Source organism: Sycon ciliatum, chromosome 2, assembly GCF_964019385.1.
Source record: "Sycon ciliatum chromosome 2, ocSycCili1.1, whole genome shotgun sequence".
Lineage (NCBI taxonomy): Eukaryota > Metazoa > Porifera > Calcarea > Leucosolenida > Sycettidae > Sycon > Sycon ciliatum.
Genome location: NC_088644.1, coordinates 26,103,980 through 26,122,608, shown reverse-complemented (window position 1 = coordinate 26,122,608; position 18,629 = coordinate 26,103,980). Strand labels below are relative to the sequence as shown.

At 49.9% G+C, this 18,629-nt stretch overlaps 1 protein-coding gene across 2 annotated transcripts in view; it reads right to left on the bottom strand.

The window, feature by feature from the left end:
• Positions 1 to 1,700: 1,700 nt before the first annotated feature.
• LOC135809394 (ninein-like) overlaps positions 1,701 to 18,629 on the bottom strand; it is a 23,578-nt gene continuing 6,649 nt past the window's right edge. Inside the window, exons 4-15 of one of the 2 annotated variants that reach the window (XR_010552189.1) lie at positions 18,240 to 18,345; positions 17,821 to 17,948; positions 17,642 to 17,695; positions 16,955 to 17,065; positions 16,113 to 16,232; positions 15,540 to 15,728; positions 14,376 to 14,555; positions 13,299 to 13,678; positions 12,422 to 12,583; positions 11,833 to 11,928; positions 2,115 to 2,325; positions 1,701 to 1,990 (exon numbers count right to left, since the gene is read on the bottom strand). Coding sequence is in view for 1 of the 2 variants with exons in the window: in XM_065322734.1 (XP_065178806.1) it covers positions 2,190 to 2,325; positions 11,833 to 11,928; positions 12,422 to 12,583; positions 13,299 to 13,678; positions 14,376 to 14,555; positions 15,540 to 15,728; positions 16,113 to 16,232; positions 16,955 to 17,065; positions 17,642 to 17,695; positions 17,821 to 17,948; positions 18,240 to 18,345 (1,662 nt within the window). In the remaining variant the exon portion in view is untranslated. Of the gene's footprint in view, positions 2,326 to 11,832; positions 11,929 to 12,421; positions 12,584 to 13,298; positions 13,679 to 14,375; positions 14,556 to 15,539; positions 15,729 to 16,112; positions 16,233 to 16,954; positions 17,066 to 17,641; positions 17,696 to 17,820; positions 17,949 to 18,239; positions 18,346 to 18,629 lie in introns of both variants that reach the window. The other variant, XM_065322734.1, reaches the window with a different exon arrangement.

Below are 18,629 nucleotides of genomic sequence, written 5' to 3'. Positions count from 1 at the left end.
GCTTGACTGACACCTATCCAGTGGATTTGACATCAGCTCCTGTCTACCATGGTCTACACCGCCTGGTATTTGAGTGGTAACGGTCCACTGTTGTCAGTGCTGGCCCAGTTTACGTTGGTGGACTACAGACTTGCAGAGTCTGAGCATCAGACTGAGGCCAGCATCGTGACGGAGCTGAGGTAGTCCGGCAGATCCACTCTGCGTCCATGCTGCCCGTACTGCACAGTGCACTGGTACATGGTGCAGCCACGATAACCACGAAATGCAAGCCGATAACACTGCACCATGGAAACCACTCACTTGACAACATTCGTATGTAGCTACATCATGACTGACTGTACTCTGAGCTTTCGGATAACCATGATAACCCAGGTATAATAACCATTGCACATGTGCATGGTTGTGTACATGACTGTATTATTCTACATGTATTCAGGTACCGGTAGCTGGATCGAGAGGAGTTCACAGGGTAGATCTACGACTAGACTCAAAAGTAAGTTCATCCTGCCTGGGTTGTCGGTTGTTCCGGGATACCGGGATCCTTCTTCGAACTTTTGCTGCATCGGTCCTCCGCTATCCCAGCGACCTCTCAGTACTTTGCATCATGCACAATGACATTAAATTTTGTAGATGTAGAAATATCCACATTCCTCACCAGTCCTCGGCTACACCAGTAGTGACAGCACAATAGGCCTTTCTTCCAAAATGTGGCCCCCGTGAGGGCATCATCAGGAATGAGGAGAAGGATGTGGATGCAGAGACTACGTTGTAACGACATCAAGCAGCTAGGGTTTCAAGGTATGACATTACACATCAAGTGGCAACACATGATTCTGGTATGGTGTTATGTAGCACGGCACGGCATGGCACAGCACAGCACGAAGCTCAATAGCAAACACATCGCATTGTAAGTATGTTGTTGGCGACAGCGAGTACAGGTGAACACAATGTGCCATCGGAGTGTGGTAACCGCGTAGCTCAACTACAGTTTTACCCTACTGAAAAGGTGATTACTACCGGAAACAACCGACTTGAGGAATTACCTAACACTCACATGGTTACCACCTGCAGTCTCAGCCTGTCTGTTACTATCATACAATTGATGTAATGCATTTGCTGATGAGCTTCGAGCGTAACATGTTATGCTGTGCTTCAAAACACCATACTGTTATCGCTGCCTATGGGTCACACTGTAATTAGTTTCTGTATCCTCGTCCTTCTCCTCACTTCTTATGAAGTTCTCGGGGGTGGAAGTTCGAAAGAAACCTGTCTGCACTGGAGTAACCAAGGACTGGCGAAGAGCACGAGGTGAATCTTGCTGCAACTTACTGGCTATGACAAGGCAGCTGGCTACAAAGTATAATGCCAATGGAGCGTCAACGTTACGTTCATCAAGTTAGTTGTACAACATGCAGTCAACCGGCCACTGCCGGGAAGGCGGAAGCAGTGTTTGATTTAATTGGTCTGTCTGACCATAAACCAGGTATATCTAGTATGATACTTAAGTCTTTGTGTATGATATGGTGGGGACACATAACCTCTTCAGCAGCAAACCGTGACGCATTATGATTGGTATAGTGGACACCACCATGAACCGGCCAAATGAGTGCACATGGGTTTCCCCGGCACTGGACCTGGCTTGCACAGCAACCTGCACATAACAGGCTCATGGCACATCATGTGGAGGTACTAGGTGGTACTCAGTGCCATCGGGTTGATAAAATAACGTGACCAAAAGGCGTAAGTAGCTGTGTATGCAATTTAGTCAACAATTTCAAACACTCAAGGAGACCATTAAAACACTAAAATACTCACAGTTATTGGCTTAGTTTACAAGTACAAGAGAGTCAAGAATGCTGCAATGTCGGAATGCGGCCGGGGCCAGTAAGAAGCAATCATCACGGAATACACCCAGCAGCACCGCACTGAACATCTTTTTAAAGAAAACAACAACATTGTCAGCACACCAAGTGAGATCATCAGAAAGTGCCTGTGTAACAAAGATATGCTGGAAATGCAGAGCTGAAAGCAATTGCACTGCTAAGAAAGTGCCTGTGTAACAAAGATATGCTGGAAATGCAGAGCTGAAAGCAATTGCACTGCTAAGAAAGTGCCTGTGTAACAAAGATATGCTGGAAATGCAGAGCTGAAAGCAATTGCACTGCTAAGAGAGTGCTGGCGCTGGGGCATCACGATTTTTGCGCTGCATGTCGAGTTTTCTGGACTTGCTCAATTGCGAGCTTGAACTGATCCAGAGCTGTGACTTTGGCTTGATGACTGCTGGAAAGAGCTGTCCGCAGCTGTTTGTTTTCCTTCTGTAGTTGACTGATAAAATGAAATGAAAACAGAGCAACACCGGTATGGGTTATGTGGGGAATTCTATAAGTGAAAAGCAATTTCATCATGCATCCATCATGCATCCATCATGCATCCACCATGCATCCATCATGCATCCATGGGATCAATGTACAGTAAAACATGATTGTAATGGCGACCACTCGGATATGGTGACCAATCGACCATGGCGACCACATGTCCTTGTCACGGACGCATTCACATTCAAAACAGCTCGGATATGGCGACCAATCGACCATGGCGACCACATGTCCTTGTCACGGACGCATTCACATTCAAAACAGCTCGGATACGCTCAACGCGAGCGACGACCACCCACCCGCGACCGCGTTGCACAGTGCTAGTACATGTAAATGTACGCATTGCATGGTGCACCATGCATGGTAGATCTACACATCAGAGCAGGAAGTGTAGATGTGCATGGTGCATGCACGGCACTTGACAGGTCTGAGGACCCCAGACGCATGAGTCGTGCTAGAGTAGCATAGGTGTGTGCACTGTGATATACTGATCAAAGTGATGTGTCACATGTGGATATTATGGTCACGTGACCCACTGAACCTGGATAAGAAGACCACCTGGCCACGACGACCACTTTTTCTCGTCTCTTGAGGGGTCGCCTTAGACAGGTTTCACTGTACAGTGAAACCTGTCTAAGACGACCGCTCAAGAGACCTTCAGAATCTGGTCTCTGTTACCAGGTGGTCTCCTTACCCAGGGTCATTTGACTGGAAATAGCATCTCTTGGTCCTGGTTCCAGTGGTCTTCTGGGACAGGTGGTCGCCTTATCCGAGTGGTCGCCTTAGACAGGTTTCACTGTACCTAGATACCTGGCTGAGCCGCATTGTTGGAACGTTCTCCATTTGTTAGTGTTTGTCTTCGTTTAACATGTATATTACTCAGTATGTCGTAATTGGACACTGCTCGATTATTCTTACCTCGTGCGTTTCACTATTTGTAACGTGGCTCCTCTGCTTCAGTTTTCGTTCTATCTCTCTGGCAGGGGCAACCACCACCCGTCTGGTGGGTGCCAGCATCCTCCGGCAGTTGCGCTGGGACTCTACGATACATTCTTGTTCTTCGATAATTAGAAATCTGCCTTTCTAGTTCTTCGCTGTTTGAATTATTATTTACTAGCAGCACCCCCGCCAGCGTTGCCTGGCCGAATGTGGCATGCGGGTGAAGCAAGTACATGAACAGCACACGTGCTCAGCACGTGGTGGTGGCCAGACCGCTGAAGTCCTGGTGAGGGAGGTTCTTCATCGTTGGAAGGAGAAGGAGGGACGTCTGTTACGCCTTCGGGAGGCTGGTCAGGGTTGTCCATCACCTGGTGGCGGATGAAGCGGCTCAAAAAATTCAAAAACTTACGAACAAAAGTGCGATGCGCTCTTCACTGCAGATCAGATGCAGAGTGCAGTCAGTGCAGATCTTTTGTATCCTTTTGTTGCAGATGTTTCTATTTGCAGAGAACGGTTCACGTGGTCCGCAGCGCTTGTGCGGCTGCTAGTGCTACCTATGGCCTAGGCTAGGTGGCTACATGATTCGCACGCTTCGCGTGCTCAGTGCTTCTGCGCGCGGCTGCTACTGCTACTCGTACTGATCGTGTCTGCTATAGTATAAGTATAAGCGCTACCACCGTAGAAATAAAAATCCGAAGGAAATACGACAATTTTACTGCGTCTGTAGCTTGTGTTGTAGCGCACCCATGTTCTGAATTCCTGCTGGGTGGGTCAAGCCAGACTCTCTTCCCTGTTCCATCGCCTCTCCAAAAGTATATTCTGACATTGTTGAGATTTACAGATGAGAAATTGCACACCTGTCAAATCGTTTCTGATTCGAGCACCCGGGTCTACGTATGTACGTACCTAGTCCATGTCATGTTCGCACGCTTCGCGTGCTCAGCACGTGGTGGTGGCTACACGATTCGAACGCTTCGCGTGCTCAGTGCTTCTGTGGCTGCTTCCGCTAGCTACACGATTCGCACGCTTCGCGTGCTCAGTGCTTCTGCGGCCGCTAGCTACACTGTGCTACATGTATACACTGTTCGCACGCTTCGCGTGCTCAGGGCAGCGCTGCTCCGCAGCGCTTCAGCGTGACACAAAAACACACGTCACAGGTGCCTCTTCTTTATAAGGAGCGTGACACACACACACACACACACACAGACACACGTCACAGGTGCCTCTCTTTTATAAGTAAAGATTTGTGTTGTTTCTTGCGGCACTCGCTTTTGTGTAGATTTGACCTTTTTGCATGTCCGCGTGAGTACAGATGACATCATGCATTATTTTCTGTCACGTGTTTTGCTTTGAGCGTGTCGTTCAAGATGTTTGAACTGCGCCCGCTGGCCGATTTTCTTTGCTTGCTGTTTTCTTTGCCAGTCAAGCGTGGGGACGCTACGGTGTCGTCCTTCTTGGCTGTGTGTCCGGTACGGGGCCGGGTACGTGCGTCCCCAGCTCTCCGTTCTTTGTTCTTTTTGAGTTAGATTCTTCAATGGTGTTTTGAGAACATGTTTGGTAATACAGTCTTCTAAATAGTTCGATGCTTCCAATGGTTGTGTCTGATGCAAGTGTGGGTTTGCGAGGGAACCGGTGAACCATTTGGTCCTTCGAGCCGGATCCGACAGGTTTCGACTAGTAGTGTCAGCGGTGGTAATGGCGTTTCCGCCACCACCAGAGTTTGTGACTCGTAGTTTTACGCCACGCCATTATGGTACGAGCGTGGGTGAAACTCCTGTTGAGGAACTTGAGGACCGCTGGAAAGAGTTGATTCGTCGGAGAACAAACCTCCGTAGACGCCACACGCGGATCAGTAACCGCTTGCGAACTCTGATTGCTTGCTCGTCGCCGTCTCGCCGATATTTGCAGCCTGATGTCCGTGAATTAGAATTTGTACGGTCAGAGCTGAATTCGGTTTTAGAAATTATGCGCAGCATGTTGGAGTCCCAAGAGAGTGAGCAACTGCTGAATGAGTTGGACGAGTGGGAGGCGAAGTTTGATAAGGAGAGTGTTGGTGTGATGGCTGCTGCTGAGGCGATCTTGGATTCGCCTGTTGAGTCGGTTTCTGGCCAAGTGGCATCAGGCCAACAATCAGCAGTCGCAGAACAGGTTACCCCTGTGCCACCGTCAACACCACCGCACATGCGGCCTGTGCCACCTCTACCAGCACCACGCACACGGCCAACACCACCACCAAAGCCAAGTAGTCTGAGCAGCAGACTAAGTGTGACGTCAGTTGGTTATAGTGCTCCTGCCAGTAGACTTTCTGAGTGGTCTCCTCTAACGGAATCTGCTGTCGACCCCCATGTTAGCGATTGGCTTGCCAGTATGCAACGGCCACATGGAGTAAGCGCTTTTCACCATCTGAAGCCACTAGAGCTGCCCAAATTTAGTGGCAGGACCCAGCAGTTTGTACGGTGGAAACAAACATTTAAGCGCCTCGTGGACGAGGACCGCTTCGTCTCTGACGAATATAAACTGGCACGACTGAAGGAGGCGCTGCAGGGTAGCTCGGCCGAAGACATTATCGCGGATATGTTCGACGGTCCGGGTGCATACACTGCAGCCTGGACGGAGCTTGAGCGCTGGTTTGGTGGTTCCGACCGCCATCTTGCCTTGCAAGAGAGAGAGATTCTGAATCACCCACGCATTGCCTCTGACAGGGACACCGAGTCTGTCCGGAAGTTTGCTGTCAAGCTCAGAAATGTGCTCATGAACCTGGACTTGGCTGGAGAGACCCCTGGTAGGGAGCTATTCCTAAGTGCGCTGGAGAAGCTACCCAGAAGTGTAGTTATACGATTTTACGAACAACATCCAGACAGCAAATGCAACGCAACCACGTTGTCGTTCTGGCTGGTAAAACGGGTCCAGAACGCTAAGCGAGCCGATGACATCTTGGCGACAGTCGGCACAGAGAAGTTGAACAAGACACCTCCTGCGGTCCCGCCAAAGCCTAGGTCATCTGCTGTGTATGCTGTGGAGCTCAGTACTCAGCAGTGTGCCAAGTGCAGCAAGAGCCATGCCACAGCAGAGTGTCCGGAATTCAGGGCGCTGACAACCAAGCGCCGCTGGGACCTGGTCAAGCGTGCCAAGCTGTGTAGCTGTTGTTTGGAGCATGGACACTGGGCGCGTGAGTGCCAGAAGCTGGAACGTTGCCACTGTGGAGAGAGGCACCACTCACTTCTGCACTACAGCAAGTCAGTGCAGCCACAAGCTGCAGCGCAGAATCCAGCTACGATGCGACCAGCAGCTACGGCACCTCGGCAGGAAAGTTCTCACCATGCTAGTGTCAGCGTGCCGCAGACTACCGCTTTCGCTACCGTGCCAGTGAAGATTATTGGCCCAACTGGCAAGTCGGCAATCTGTACGGCCATGCTGGACTCAGGCTCGACTGCAAGCTTCATACGGGAGGATGTAGCCCATGAGTTGGGCATGGCAGGTGAAGTTCACATGTTGAATACATCCACGATTGGTGCGCAGCAGACCTCCGGCTATCGGGAACTGGTCAAGGTGCAGATGGAATCCATTGATGGAACAGTGTCATACCCGCTCAAGGCATGGGTATATGATCGTGTGACCAAGAAGACGCAGGTCGTCGACTGGAGCCGGTACAAGTCCAGCTATGAACATCTAAAGTTCATAGACTTTCCCGAAATCTCCAGCACCACGGTCGACCTCCTGATTGGTCTAGACGTCATTGATGCCCACGCATCACTCGCGGAGTACAGAAGCAGCAGCGGTGGACCAATTGCCCGCAAGACGCCACTGGGATGGGTGTGTATGGGCCCAACGCCCAGTGCACCCAGTGATGACGAGTTGTCTGTCAACTTCGTGCATGCTTTATACGGCGAATGCAGCATAGACGGCCTGGTCCAGAATTTCTGGAATCTGGAGGCAGTCGGTATGAAGCACGAAGGCACCTACATCACCCCTGCAGAGAAGCTGGCTGAGGAGATCGTTGAAAAATCCATCAGCTTCCATGATCAGCGAGTCACCATGGCAATCCCATGGGTCCACAGCAACGGCGAGCCTGGTGTCACCGCTAATCGCGCCATGGCGGACCATCGCCTGCGCATGCTAGAGAAATCGCTGGACAAGCGTCCAGAGCTGAAGGCAGCATACGGCAAGGTCATCCGTAGCCACATTGACAAAGGCTATGTGCGCGCAGTGTCGGCAGCAGAGGTTGAGGCAGATGGCGACGACCAGTGGTTCCTGCCGCACTTCGCCATTGTACGAGACGACAAGGCCACCACGAAGGTACGTGTCGTCTTTGATGCTGCTGCCAAGTATGACGGCACGTCGATCAATGAGTGTATGTACCCTGGACCCGCTCTGCAGAATGACCTAGTGAAAGTGCTTCTGCGGTTCTGCAAGGAGCCAGTAGCGCTCACGGCGGACATTACCGAGATGTTCCTGCAAGTCGTGCTGGCTGAGCAAGACCGCCGATATCATCGCTTTGTGTGGGACTCACGCGTATACGAGTTCCAGAGGTTGGTGTTCGGCATCAAGGCGTCTCCGTACCTGGCATGCAAGGCGCTACAAGTGGTGTGCTGCGAGACAGCCGACAAGTATGACCCAGCCATGTTGCAGATCGTTGACCGAGACATGTATGTGGATGATCTGCTGCACTCTGCTGTCTCCGTACCGGAAGCCATCCGCACACAGCAGACAGTACAGGACATCCTTGAGCAGGGCAGCTTCCACCTCCGCAAGTGGCTCAGCAATAGCTCGGAGGTGATGGACGGCGTACCGGAAGCTGACCGCTCACCGCAACTCGTAGCTAGCATCAATGATCATGATCACTGTGCGCTACCATCAGTCAAGACGCTAGGCGTGATGTGGTCGGCAGAGGATGATACCTTCGCCTTTGAGTTCAAGCCGCCCGCAACAGAGAAGCTGACCAAGCGAGCCGTGCTGAGTAAGATGGCATCTATATTCGACCCACGCGGACAACTAGCTCCCTTCACGATTCGCTCTCGTGTCATGTTCCAGGAGCTGTGCATCCTCGGCGTGGGCTGGGATGATCCACTGGACGCTGAGCACACGCGGAGATGGACATCCTGGTTTAGCGAGCTGGGAGATCTGGCGCTGATCCGTGCGCCGCGCTGCTTCAAGTGTCCGGGTCGCGAGTCGTCTGTCGCTACATTGTCGCTGCACGTGTTCACGGATGCTTCAGATGCCGCCTACGCCGCTAACGTGTACGTCCGTGCTGAGTACCCAGACGGCAATGTGCGAGTGACGCTAGCACTCGCCAAGGCGCGTCCATGTCCCATTAAGAAGATGTCGATCCCGAAGCTGGAGCTGAAGGGTGCTGTGCTTGGTGTTTGCCTGGCCAAGACAGTGAATGACGCGCTAGATCTGCCGCAGGCTGATGCCACCTACTGGTCCGACTCGATGAACGTGCTTCACTGGGTGAGAGCACATTCCAGAAAGTTTAAAGTCGACGTGGGCAACCGGATAGCTGAAGTACAAGAGTATTCAGCTGGCAGCCAGTGGAACCACGTTCCTGGAAAGCTGAACCCAGCCGACAAGGGCACCAGAGGCTTGACAGCAGCCCAGCTAGCCAGTGATTCAGTATGGTGGAACGGCCCTGAGTTCCTCGTCCAGCAGCACACTGAGTGGCCGTCTCGTCAGATAACCGTGCCAAAAGAGTTGCCTGGAATGGTAAAGCGAGCGCAAGTGATGGCGTTCGCTGTGCAGCAAGTGTCAGCGGAGGTGTTTCGTCTCCACCCCGACAACTACTCGTCATGGAAACGACTAGTAAGAGTGACGGCCTGGTGCTACCGTTTCATCAACCGGTGTCGTCGACGTCATGCTAGCACGAGAGGGGATCCGGAAGCAGCGAGTGCAGCAGTCGACTCTGTGGAGCTGAAGTCTGATGAGCTCCAGCGTGCCGAATGTCACTGGTATGCGATCGCACAAGCAGAGAGCTATCCCGCTTCGTATCGGCAGCTGACGTCAGGGAAGTCCCTTGCAGCGAATGACCCGCTGCTACGGCTGAATCCAGTGCTCGACAAGGATTACCCGTGTGTGCTACGCGTTGGAGGTCGTCTGAAGACTGCCAGCCACTTGCCTGAGCATACCCGGCATCCGATAATCTTGCCACAGCACCATCGGATTACTCAGCTGATAGTCGACGCCGAAGATCGCAAGTGTGATCACAGTGTTGGCCCAAACCACCTCTTGGCAAACCTGATGCTGCGGTTTTGGATCATCCGTGGCAAGGTTGTCACACGATCTCACCGTGCACACTGCGTGCTCTGCAAGAAGAAGTGGGCCACTGTGGCTTCGCAGCAGATAGCACCGCTCCCGCTATTCCGAACAGCTCCACCGTACCGGGCATTTTCAAGAGTGGGAGTTGACTATGCCGGTCCGTTCCGAACAAAACAAGGACGTGGCAAGACCCAGCTCAAGAGGTACCTCTGTGTCTTCTCTTGTTTGCAATCTCGAGCCTGTCATTTCGAGATGGCGTATGGCCTGGACACCGAGTCGTTTCTGCTAGCATTCACCCGTTTCTGCAAGCGCAGAGGCGTGCCAGCTGAGGTCGTGTCAGACAACGGGACGAACTTTGTCGGTGCAGAGCGCGAGCTAAGAGAAGCCGTTCAAGCGCTAGGTTCTGATGAAGTGGCCGCAAGTATGGCCAGCCAAGGAGTTCACTGGCGCTTCAATCCGCCTCTCGCTCCGCACTTTGGCGGCGTATTTGAGTGTGTGGTCAAGGCAGCAAAGCGCGCAATGATGGCAACTCTGTCCCAGGCCAATCTCACTGATGAGGAACTTGTAACTGCCATGGTGAGTGCGGAAGGCCTGCTCAACTCGCGTCCGTTGACCGCTGTCCGGACTGACGTGGATGACGCCGCACCGCTAACACCGATGCACTTCCTAGCTGGACAGTGCGAGCTGACTCTGCCACTCGAAGAAGTCGCTGAGTTGCACCCACAGCGTCGTTGGCGGCTCCTCCAACAGCTCCTACGTGAGGTATGGCGGCGATGGCTTCGAGAAATAGTGCCTCGGCTGAATGTGCTTCAGCGATGGTCTCGACGCAGCCGCAACATCAAGCCCGGTGACATTGTCCTCTGCATGGACAAGTCTACTCCAAGAGGGCGTTGGCCGCTAGCCAAAGTGATAGAAGTGTTCCCCGGATCTGATGGGTTGGTCCGTGTAGTGAACATCAGAATTGGCGCCAAGCAGTCCAAGCGGCCGATAACGCAGTTGGTGCCGTTGGAAGTTGAACCCATCGATGAAGGTACCGGTCAGTATGATGATCTCACGACTTCCGATTAGTCTGGAGTCGTTCGTGAGAGGGGAAATGTTGGAACGTTCTCCATTTGTTAGTGTTTGTCTTCGTTTAACATGTATATTACTCAGTATGTCGTAATTGGACACTGCTCGATTATTCTTACCTCGTGCGTTTCACTATTTGTAACGTGGCTCCTCTGCTTCAGTTTTCGTTCTATCTCTCTGGCAGGGGCAACCACCACCCGTCTGGTGGGTGCCAGCATCCTCCGGCAGTTGCGCTGGGACTCTACGATACATTCTTGTTCTTCGATAATTAGAAATCTGCCTTTCTAGTTCTTCGCTGTTTGAATTATTATTTATTTGTGTTGTTTCTTGCGGCACTCGCTTTTGTGTAGATTTGACCTTTTTGCATGTCCGCGTGAGTACAGATGACATCATGCATTATTTTCTGTCACGTGTTTTGCTTTGAGCGTGTCGTTCAAGATGTTTGAACTGCGCCCGCTGGCCGATTTTCTTTGCTTGCTGTTTTCTTTGCCAGTCAAGCGTGGGGACGCTACGGTGTCGTCCTTCTTGGCTGTGTGTCCGGTACGGGGCCGGGTACGTGCGTCCCCAGCTCTCCGTTCTTTGTTCTTTTTGAGTTAGATTCTTCAATGGTGTTTTGAGAACATGTTTGGTAATACAGTCTTCTAAATAGTTCGATGCTTCCAATGGTTGTGTCTGATGCAAGTGTGGGTTTGCGAGGGAACCGGTGAACCACGCATGCTTGGGTGAACGTTGCCACTGCAGCTCAGCCACTTGGCCAGTCTGCCTGTTAGCATTGCAACGAAGCTGTCACCAGTGAAGTAGGAAAATGTGAGGGGGTCTGAAATGACAGCAGACCTATCTGCAGGTTCATGCAGCTGGAAAGCATGCATCCCTACACAATGACATTTCGGCAACACTCCAGGAAAGAAAGTGTAACGGTGCATCTGGTGAGCTCCATTCACTAATTTCGGAATTGATTTTCGAGGCTGATCGGTGGACACCTAGTAGCAGGCTTAGCAGCCCACCATGCATCACCAGATGCGGCAAGCAATCATCACCAGTTGCAAAAAAAAACAAAAAACACAAAACAAGAATATGCACTTGGAACATACTAGGTAGCCATGCATGTGATAGTAACGAATCCTCCAGTGCCATTACTCATACACCATTTCTCATACACCATTGCTCAGGTAAGCTGTTGCAATAGCTCGGTACTTACTTCAGAACTTGGCTGTATTGCTGACTGGACTGTGGCAGCTGTTCACTGTCATCCACTGCCACACTACTGGAAGGTGCTTGTGTTAGAGAGTTATTCCTATGAAGGCAGAAGATGTGCCACCATCATACGCACACAGTACATGCACAGAAAGAGATAGGCGAGCACAGATGTAGCAGCATGGAAACATCCATAGCAGCTGCATTACTTCTAAGTCTACGTCTCCAAGTTCATCACAAGTGGTGCCTTAAACTAAAGTTTTGCCTCTCAGAGTCTACTGTTCTGTTCTGGCATGTGGGTTGTGTTACGTAAATATGATAGTACGGAAGAGTTTCCTGAAGGTGATGCAATCTCCAAACAGGAGTCTAGCACAGTGATAGAGAAGCTGACCTGTTAGAGCAGACATCCTATAATAAACAGCACACCAAATGAGAGAAACATGACTCGTGTTTACAGGTGTGGCTTCCCAAACCTTTACAACAGTGTGTCAGTATCCCGCAGAACAACAATCTTCAGACTATATGGCACAACACCAATCCGCACTATCACTAGCCAGTTGCAACACATCAACAACAGGGGTGCCCGCACTCACTGCTCTATAAGCCTTGATGTCAACTGGCGGAGGTGATCACGTTCGGCCTGGAGTGCTGCCACAGCTGCCGATGGTATGGGCATTGCCGATGATGATGGAGATTTTGCTGATTCAGTGTTAGTGGTGGTTAGGTCAAGCTTGGCAAACTTCGGAGCTGGTTTGCTGTGCACATGAACAAAATTAAAGTAGCCAAATGCTATCAGTGCTCTGCTTCATGCACAGTACTGAAACCTTCCCTAACCAGATACCCTTGGTGCAGCTGAAACTGTCCTGATAATTATGACAGGATTCCGCTTGATCCGGTGCTGCACTTTCGATCCACAGCGCTTTGGCACATGAGAGAGTGTCCGGTCAACACAGGATTCCGCTTGGTACAGGGTCCGGCAAATACAGGTTTTACTGAACTTCAAGTACAGTATTGTCGATTGCCGAAGAACCGGGGGGGGGGGGGGGGGGGGGGGGTCAGCCTCCTAGCCTAGACCGTTCTTATGTTCATGTATTACAGTCTACGCGCAGTTGAGCCACCGTGTATACATTGGTATACTGTGCTTGATGAAATTCTAGTCTGGTTGTTCCTTGGCGCTCCGTTCTTCGGCGCCCGACAGTAACAGTTACTGTACTAACTTACTAACCAAGATCCCTAGAACACAATATAATCTAACACATCACACTGTAATTTAGGTTGACCACAAGAGGCGTGATGTGCACACCACCATTACAGTGAGGACAGTACCACAAACATGAAGTCAAACGGGATCATTGCCCAATAATATGATAGCGATCGTGGGGGGTTACATGCAATGCGAAGCCAGCTACATTTATGCAAGGGCCAGATCTGTCACAACTCCCCCTATTAGAAGTGGGTCCTCCATCTTACCGTGAGGCAGACTGCACTTGTCGGTGATTAGCTGACCCGTTTGCATCTTTACGCACAGTCATACCACCACCGTGGATGCTGGGTAGAGATACGGTGGACAGGCTGCTTGCACCGGACACCGCCTTCCCTCGTGTTGACTGAGCGGGGACGTTTGCTTGCTTGCCGTCATGCCGACGTACTGATGCCGGCGCATCCTCTGGTACTGCAGCGTCCAACTGTTCACGTAGTTTCAATTGCAGCTCCACCACTTTGCACTGTAGTTGATGGATGTCCTGGGCTTGCTTGGCACAGAGGCTTTTCAGCTTTTCTTCTTCGCCCGCCTTGGCACAGATTGTCACGGGAACAGTGTGCTGTGGCGGGGACTGCACGCGTGGTGATTTCTGGAAGACAATGTCGGAAAGAAGCTGGTTCTAGACTCGAAATACACAAAGCCTGCCCCTAAAAAAGCTGCGGCGCCAATGCTGTGAGGCAATGCTGTGACCAATGCTGTGACCAATGCTGTGACCAATGCTGTGAGGCAAGGAGCTCTACAGCTACAATCCCGATGCTGTAAAATTTCATTAGTTGTTCGAATTACCACCCTTACTTCCTTGTGTAATGTATTGGCTGAGCCTGTGCCTGCTTATGGCATGAAGTACAGCCCTGAAATAACTCAAATTGATACTACATAAAGTACGGTGCGTGAAACAGACAACTGGTTACACTGGTTGCATGCTCTAACCACACACACGGTGGCTGAGAGTGAAATCTGACCATGGGAAATCATTCTGGCAGAGCGGTATGCTTCGGGGAGCAGCTCAGCGTTTGCAATGCGGGGTACTATGCTGCACCCCAGATATTGGATTTGATTTGCAGGAACAGTTGCAATGCGGAAGCCTATTGCGTAAAGTATGCTTTGCTGGGATCAAAGGACAAAAGCTGCAGGCTTCAGTTTGTGCGACATTCCCGGCATATCCAGTGCAAATGCAGAATAGCCAGATGTCTTGTGAAAACTCGACATGGTTTCTGTACTGCTATCAACGAACTTGTTAGTATACATGGAGCAGGTTTGAGACATTTCCGCTGAAATCACCTTACCATTGTCAATGACTGGAGTATGTGATCATCTCTTTCACTCTTGCCTTGCAGCCTCTCGACTTGGCCCTTCAGTGTCTGCAGTTGATTAGCGAGTGTCTGGCATCTGGCACGGCTTGCGTCATAACGCTGTTGCAGTTCTTTGTGCGATGTTTGCAGCGCAGTCAAGTCTGCTAGCGCTTCCTGCCAAGAAGAAAACAGTAAGCATTTACTAATGCTATTCAAAATTGAACTAGAAATCTAAGAGAAGAGTCGCACCAACCTCTTCTTCACATAGAAAATCTAAGTTAGAGAAATAACACTAAGAACAACAGCAGTGAAATTTACAAGTGTGAATTTTAACAAATCAAAGCAAGAGCAATAACAAATGCGTTTGCTAACAATAAACTTGCAAACTTGTTTGTTCATTTTTCCATTTGCAAGTTTATTGTTAGCACATGCATTCGTTATTGCTCTCGCTTCGATTGTTAAAATTCACACTTGTAAATTTCACTGCTGTTGTTCTTAGTGTTAATGCTATTCACAGGATGTTTCAGGACCCGTTTTCCTTACCCGCAATGGTTTATACTGTTATGTACCTCCTCCCGTATATTGCCTCCTACAACCTTTTCCAAGCTGGCCTGCATGCACCCCATACTAACTTACCCTCACATACTCGCCTTACCCAGGCCAACGGAACAAGAGGTGAGTACGAGGGTAAGTACGTGGTGAGCGATAAAGGTACGTCTGTAGCTTATTTTTGAGTGCTCCTCGTACATTTTGATGGCGATAGAAATTCTCAGACCAAAGTCAGCGCGGCGGTGGCTGTACAGTTTTCTTGTTGATTTTTTAGTTGTTTCATCTCGTACCTACGTCAGTATCATGATGGTAAAGTGAACAGGGTGATTGTCTTCCTCTAGGCTTCGTTCGGCCGACTTTGCTTCGTCCTCGTAGAAAAGTAGTGCTGAAAAAAAGTTCGATTCGCAAAATTATGTTGATTTTTCAATGTACGGGATGACATGCGATTGCTGGCTATGATACCGTACAGTTACCAGTGGTATCGTGTACTCCTGTTTAATTAAGCCTCAGTGATGGATACCTAGTGCATGCACAGCCTCAGTGATGGATACCTAGTGCATGCACAGTTTGTATGTCGAATATGAACATGTACATGTAGGTATATCCTACCTTGGCCACGTGCCGCTTCATCTTATCCATCTTGTCGAGAGCTTTCACCTGCCGCTGGTCGGCAAAGGCAGCAAACTCAGGCAGATCGTTGGTCTCAGTGACAGTGGATTCCTGCATCTTGCTGCTGCTTCTACTGGCATTCTCCAGCTTCGCTTTGCACTGCTTCAAAGTATGTTGCAGTTCACTGACCTGAAAACGTCATAGAACAGCCACACACAGACAGTAGTCCGCACTGGGTTGTCTAAGTGCACCCAGTCCTAACTTATGATAATACTAATGGGCAGATTCGGCACATCAGCTTGAAAGGAATCATAATGTCTCCACGTTCCCACCCCCTCTCTTTCTGTACGTATGCCGCTTATCTCCCTGCCTCTTCTGTCCCTTCCACATAGCAAGACTCGAACCCAAATATAGATCAGATAATTTTCAGAAGCACGTTATGAGGGGTGGGGGGGGGGGGGAGGGGGAGGTGTCAGCACAACTATGCAATCGTTGGAAGTACTACATGCAGTGGTTTTCTGCCTCAAATCTGAGATTGCCGGTCATGATCTATAATTGTTATCCCTGCCTCACCTTGGCTTGGAGCACTGTGATCTGCTGCTGCCGTCCTCTCCAGCCAGGGCCGCTGCTGCTGTCCTTTTCCTGCACCATACTTTGTATATCTGCTCCATCACCCAGCTCTCTGATGAGTAGCTGTGGTGTGGATCCGATGCGGCGGAGTGAGACAGCACGCCAGCAAGATGCAAGTCAAAAAAAAATGTCATGGCTGAATCAGGATGATGTATAACATTCGCACATCTTTGTGTTAAAGGGGAAGTTAAGCCTAAAATCAAATGTTCACCAGTTGTAGTCTTCGGGGTGCTGAGTTGAATGGTCTTGGTCCGAGGAAGCTGAGACACTCCCTTCCTTCTTTATTCCCAATCGAACTCGCACACTTCCACCGAAACTGGGTGACTGCGCCCTACTAGTTGGGGATTTGTACGCAAAATGTCACTAAAAGCACCATGTTGTTCTTATAAAAGCACGGATGACCGCGATTGGCCCATATATTGTAGTCTTTTGGACGCTTAGTCGACTGGTTTTGGTCCGAAAAGGCTGCAATGTAGCATTCGGCCCTTATTCCCAATCGAACATGGCTGAACAAGCGGTCACGTGGTTCTGCGTACACCAGTCACCTGGTCACCGTGCCTGCAGGCTACAACTTACAGCATGTTTGGGTGAGTTTCTGTCCCTCGAGTTGAACCTTTGAACCTTTGAGTTGAACCTTGGTGTGAAAGTTGTCGCATGCTGGCGTGGTGACCAGGTGACCGCTTGTTCAACGGTAACGGTAACTGTGTTTAATCCCTGCATGTAGCCAAGCTTCACCGAAAATAAGATCAGGACATCAAAGGCATCACAGCAAATCCAGCACTGACCTTGTTCATCACTCTCAGCTCCTGCTTGTGCTTCTGGCACTGATTGCGATACTCTGTCATCTTGCCCGTCACATTGGACAGTTGATCTTGGAGTCGGTGGTTCTCCACCTCCTGTGCACACAAGCATGTAGAATCGCATTAGAGAGAGAGAGAGAGCACAGTCCTCGTTGAAGACAATCAGTGACCGCGACTTGACACAGGTACCGCAGGCCGCACATTCGTTTTAAACAGCTGCATGGATCTTACAATCAATTCAGAAATAATTACCTATTACTATAAAACTCTAGAACGAAGTCAAGTTTGCATGTATCCACACAATTTCATGCATCCAGTCCAGAAGGCACTTCACATAAGGTATCAAACGTTTCGTTCCCTTCTCTTCAAGGACTCTGTAAAACCTAAAAAACATTTCACGGTGAATGACCAGTGCAATTAATTAAACCTTTGGCTAGATTTCCATGATCAGGACAGGTTAGTCACTCATCAATAAACAGAGTTGAATAGCTAAAATTATTCTCGGAAATCTGGTCTGTGACCCTAATTCAGCCTAAATCAGGTTTGTGACCCTAATTCAGAATATATCAGGGTTTTTTTAGCCTAAGCCAGCCTAGATCAGAGTTGCAAGCCTAAAAGTCGGCCCAAGTTAGGTTTGACCCCGAACATAATTTTCTTCATGAACAGACTCACCAGTACGCCTGGGGGCGGTTTCTCTGCGATGTGATGCCTTTCTGCTAGGTCAGCCTGCGGGCAAAGAAAACATCAACTGGTGAATACCCCAGTAACTCGGCCATCATCATGGGTGAGAAAGAACAGAAGGACAACAAAAGCATTGAAAGATTTGGAGAGATGTTATACAATTATGTCACCTTGAGATCTTTGATGTCCTGCTTGAGACGCAATGCCTGACTTTTTTCGGCCGCAATTTCAGCAGACAGCTCTCGGTTCTTGCGTGACAATCTAACAATCTTGTCTGCCGCCGAGCTTCCAGCGCCTCCTACATTGAAGAGTAACACAACAAAGCTGAACTAGAACTTGTGACGAGGCCGCAGTTTGGGACTGAATTGACACACCATATTCAGTAGAAAACTTGTTGCACATTGTGTGCGTTTTCAACATTATACATTTTTCAGCTAAAAGCTGCATATGTGTGTGTGTGTGTGTGTGTGTGTGTGTGTATGTGTGTGCGTGTGTGTGTGTGTGTGTGTGCGTGTGTGTGTGTGTGTTGGTTACTGCTTGTGATGAAGCATGCACTGTGTGTGTGTTTTACGCATGTGCGTTGACCCACCGACTAGCGCAGCACGTTCTTCGAGCCAGGACGCCCGTTGCTTCTCCAGACGTTCCTGCTGTTGAGCTTGTGCACGTTCGATTGCCTCCTTTTCAGAGAGCAAGGCCTGGGATATCCAGCAGAAACAATTGGTAGACACACAGTCTCAATCAATGCATGATCGCCCTGAAATTAATCATATCAGGCGTATTCCTTCGAGTACAATATAGGTCTGTGCTCAGTAATGCCTGGCCCAGTGGCTTTGATCAAACCTAGATATCATTAATTGGTTCTGAATGAGAAACAACACTGATACAGGAAATACAATGTTCTGTTCTTAATACTAAAGTACCACTGGCACTAAAAACCAACATCAAAGTGGCAACACAGAGGGTGATAGTGGACTTTGGT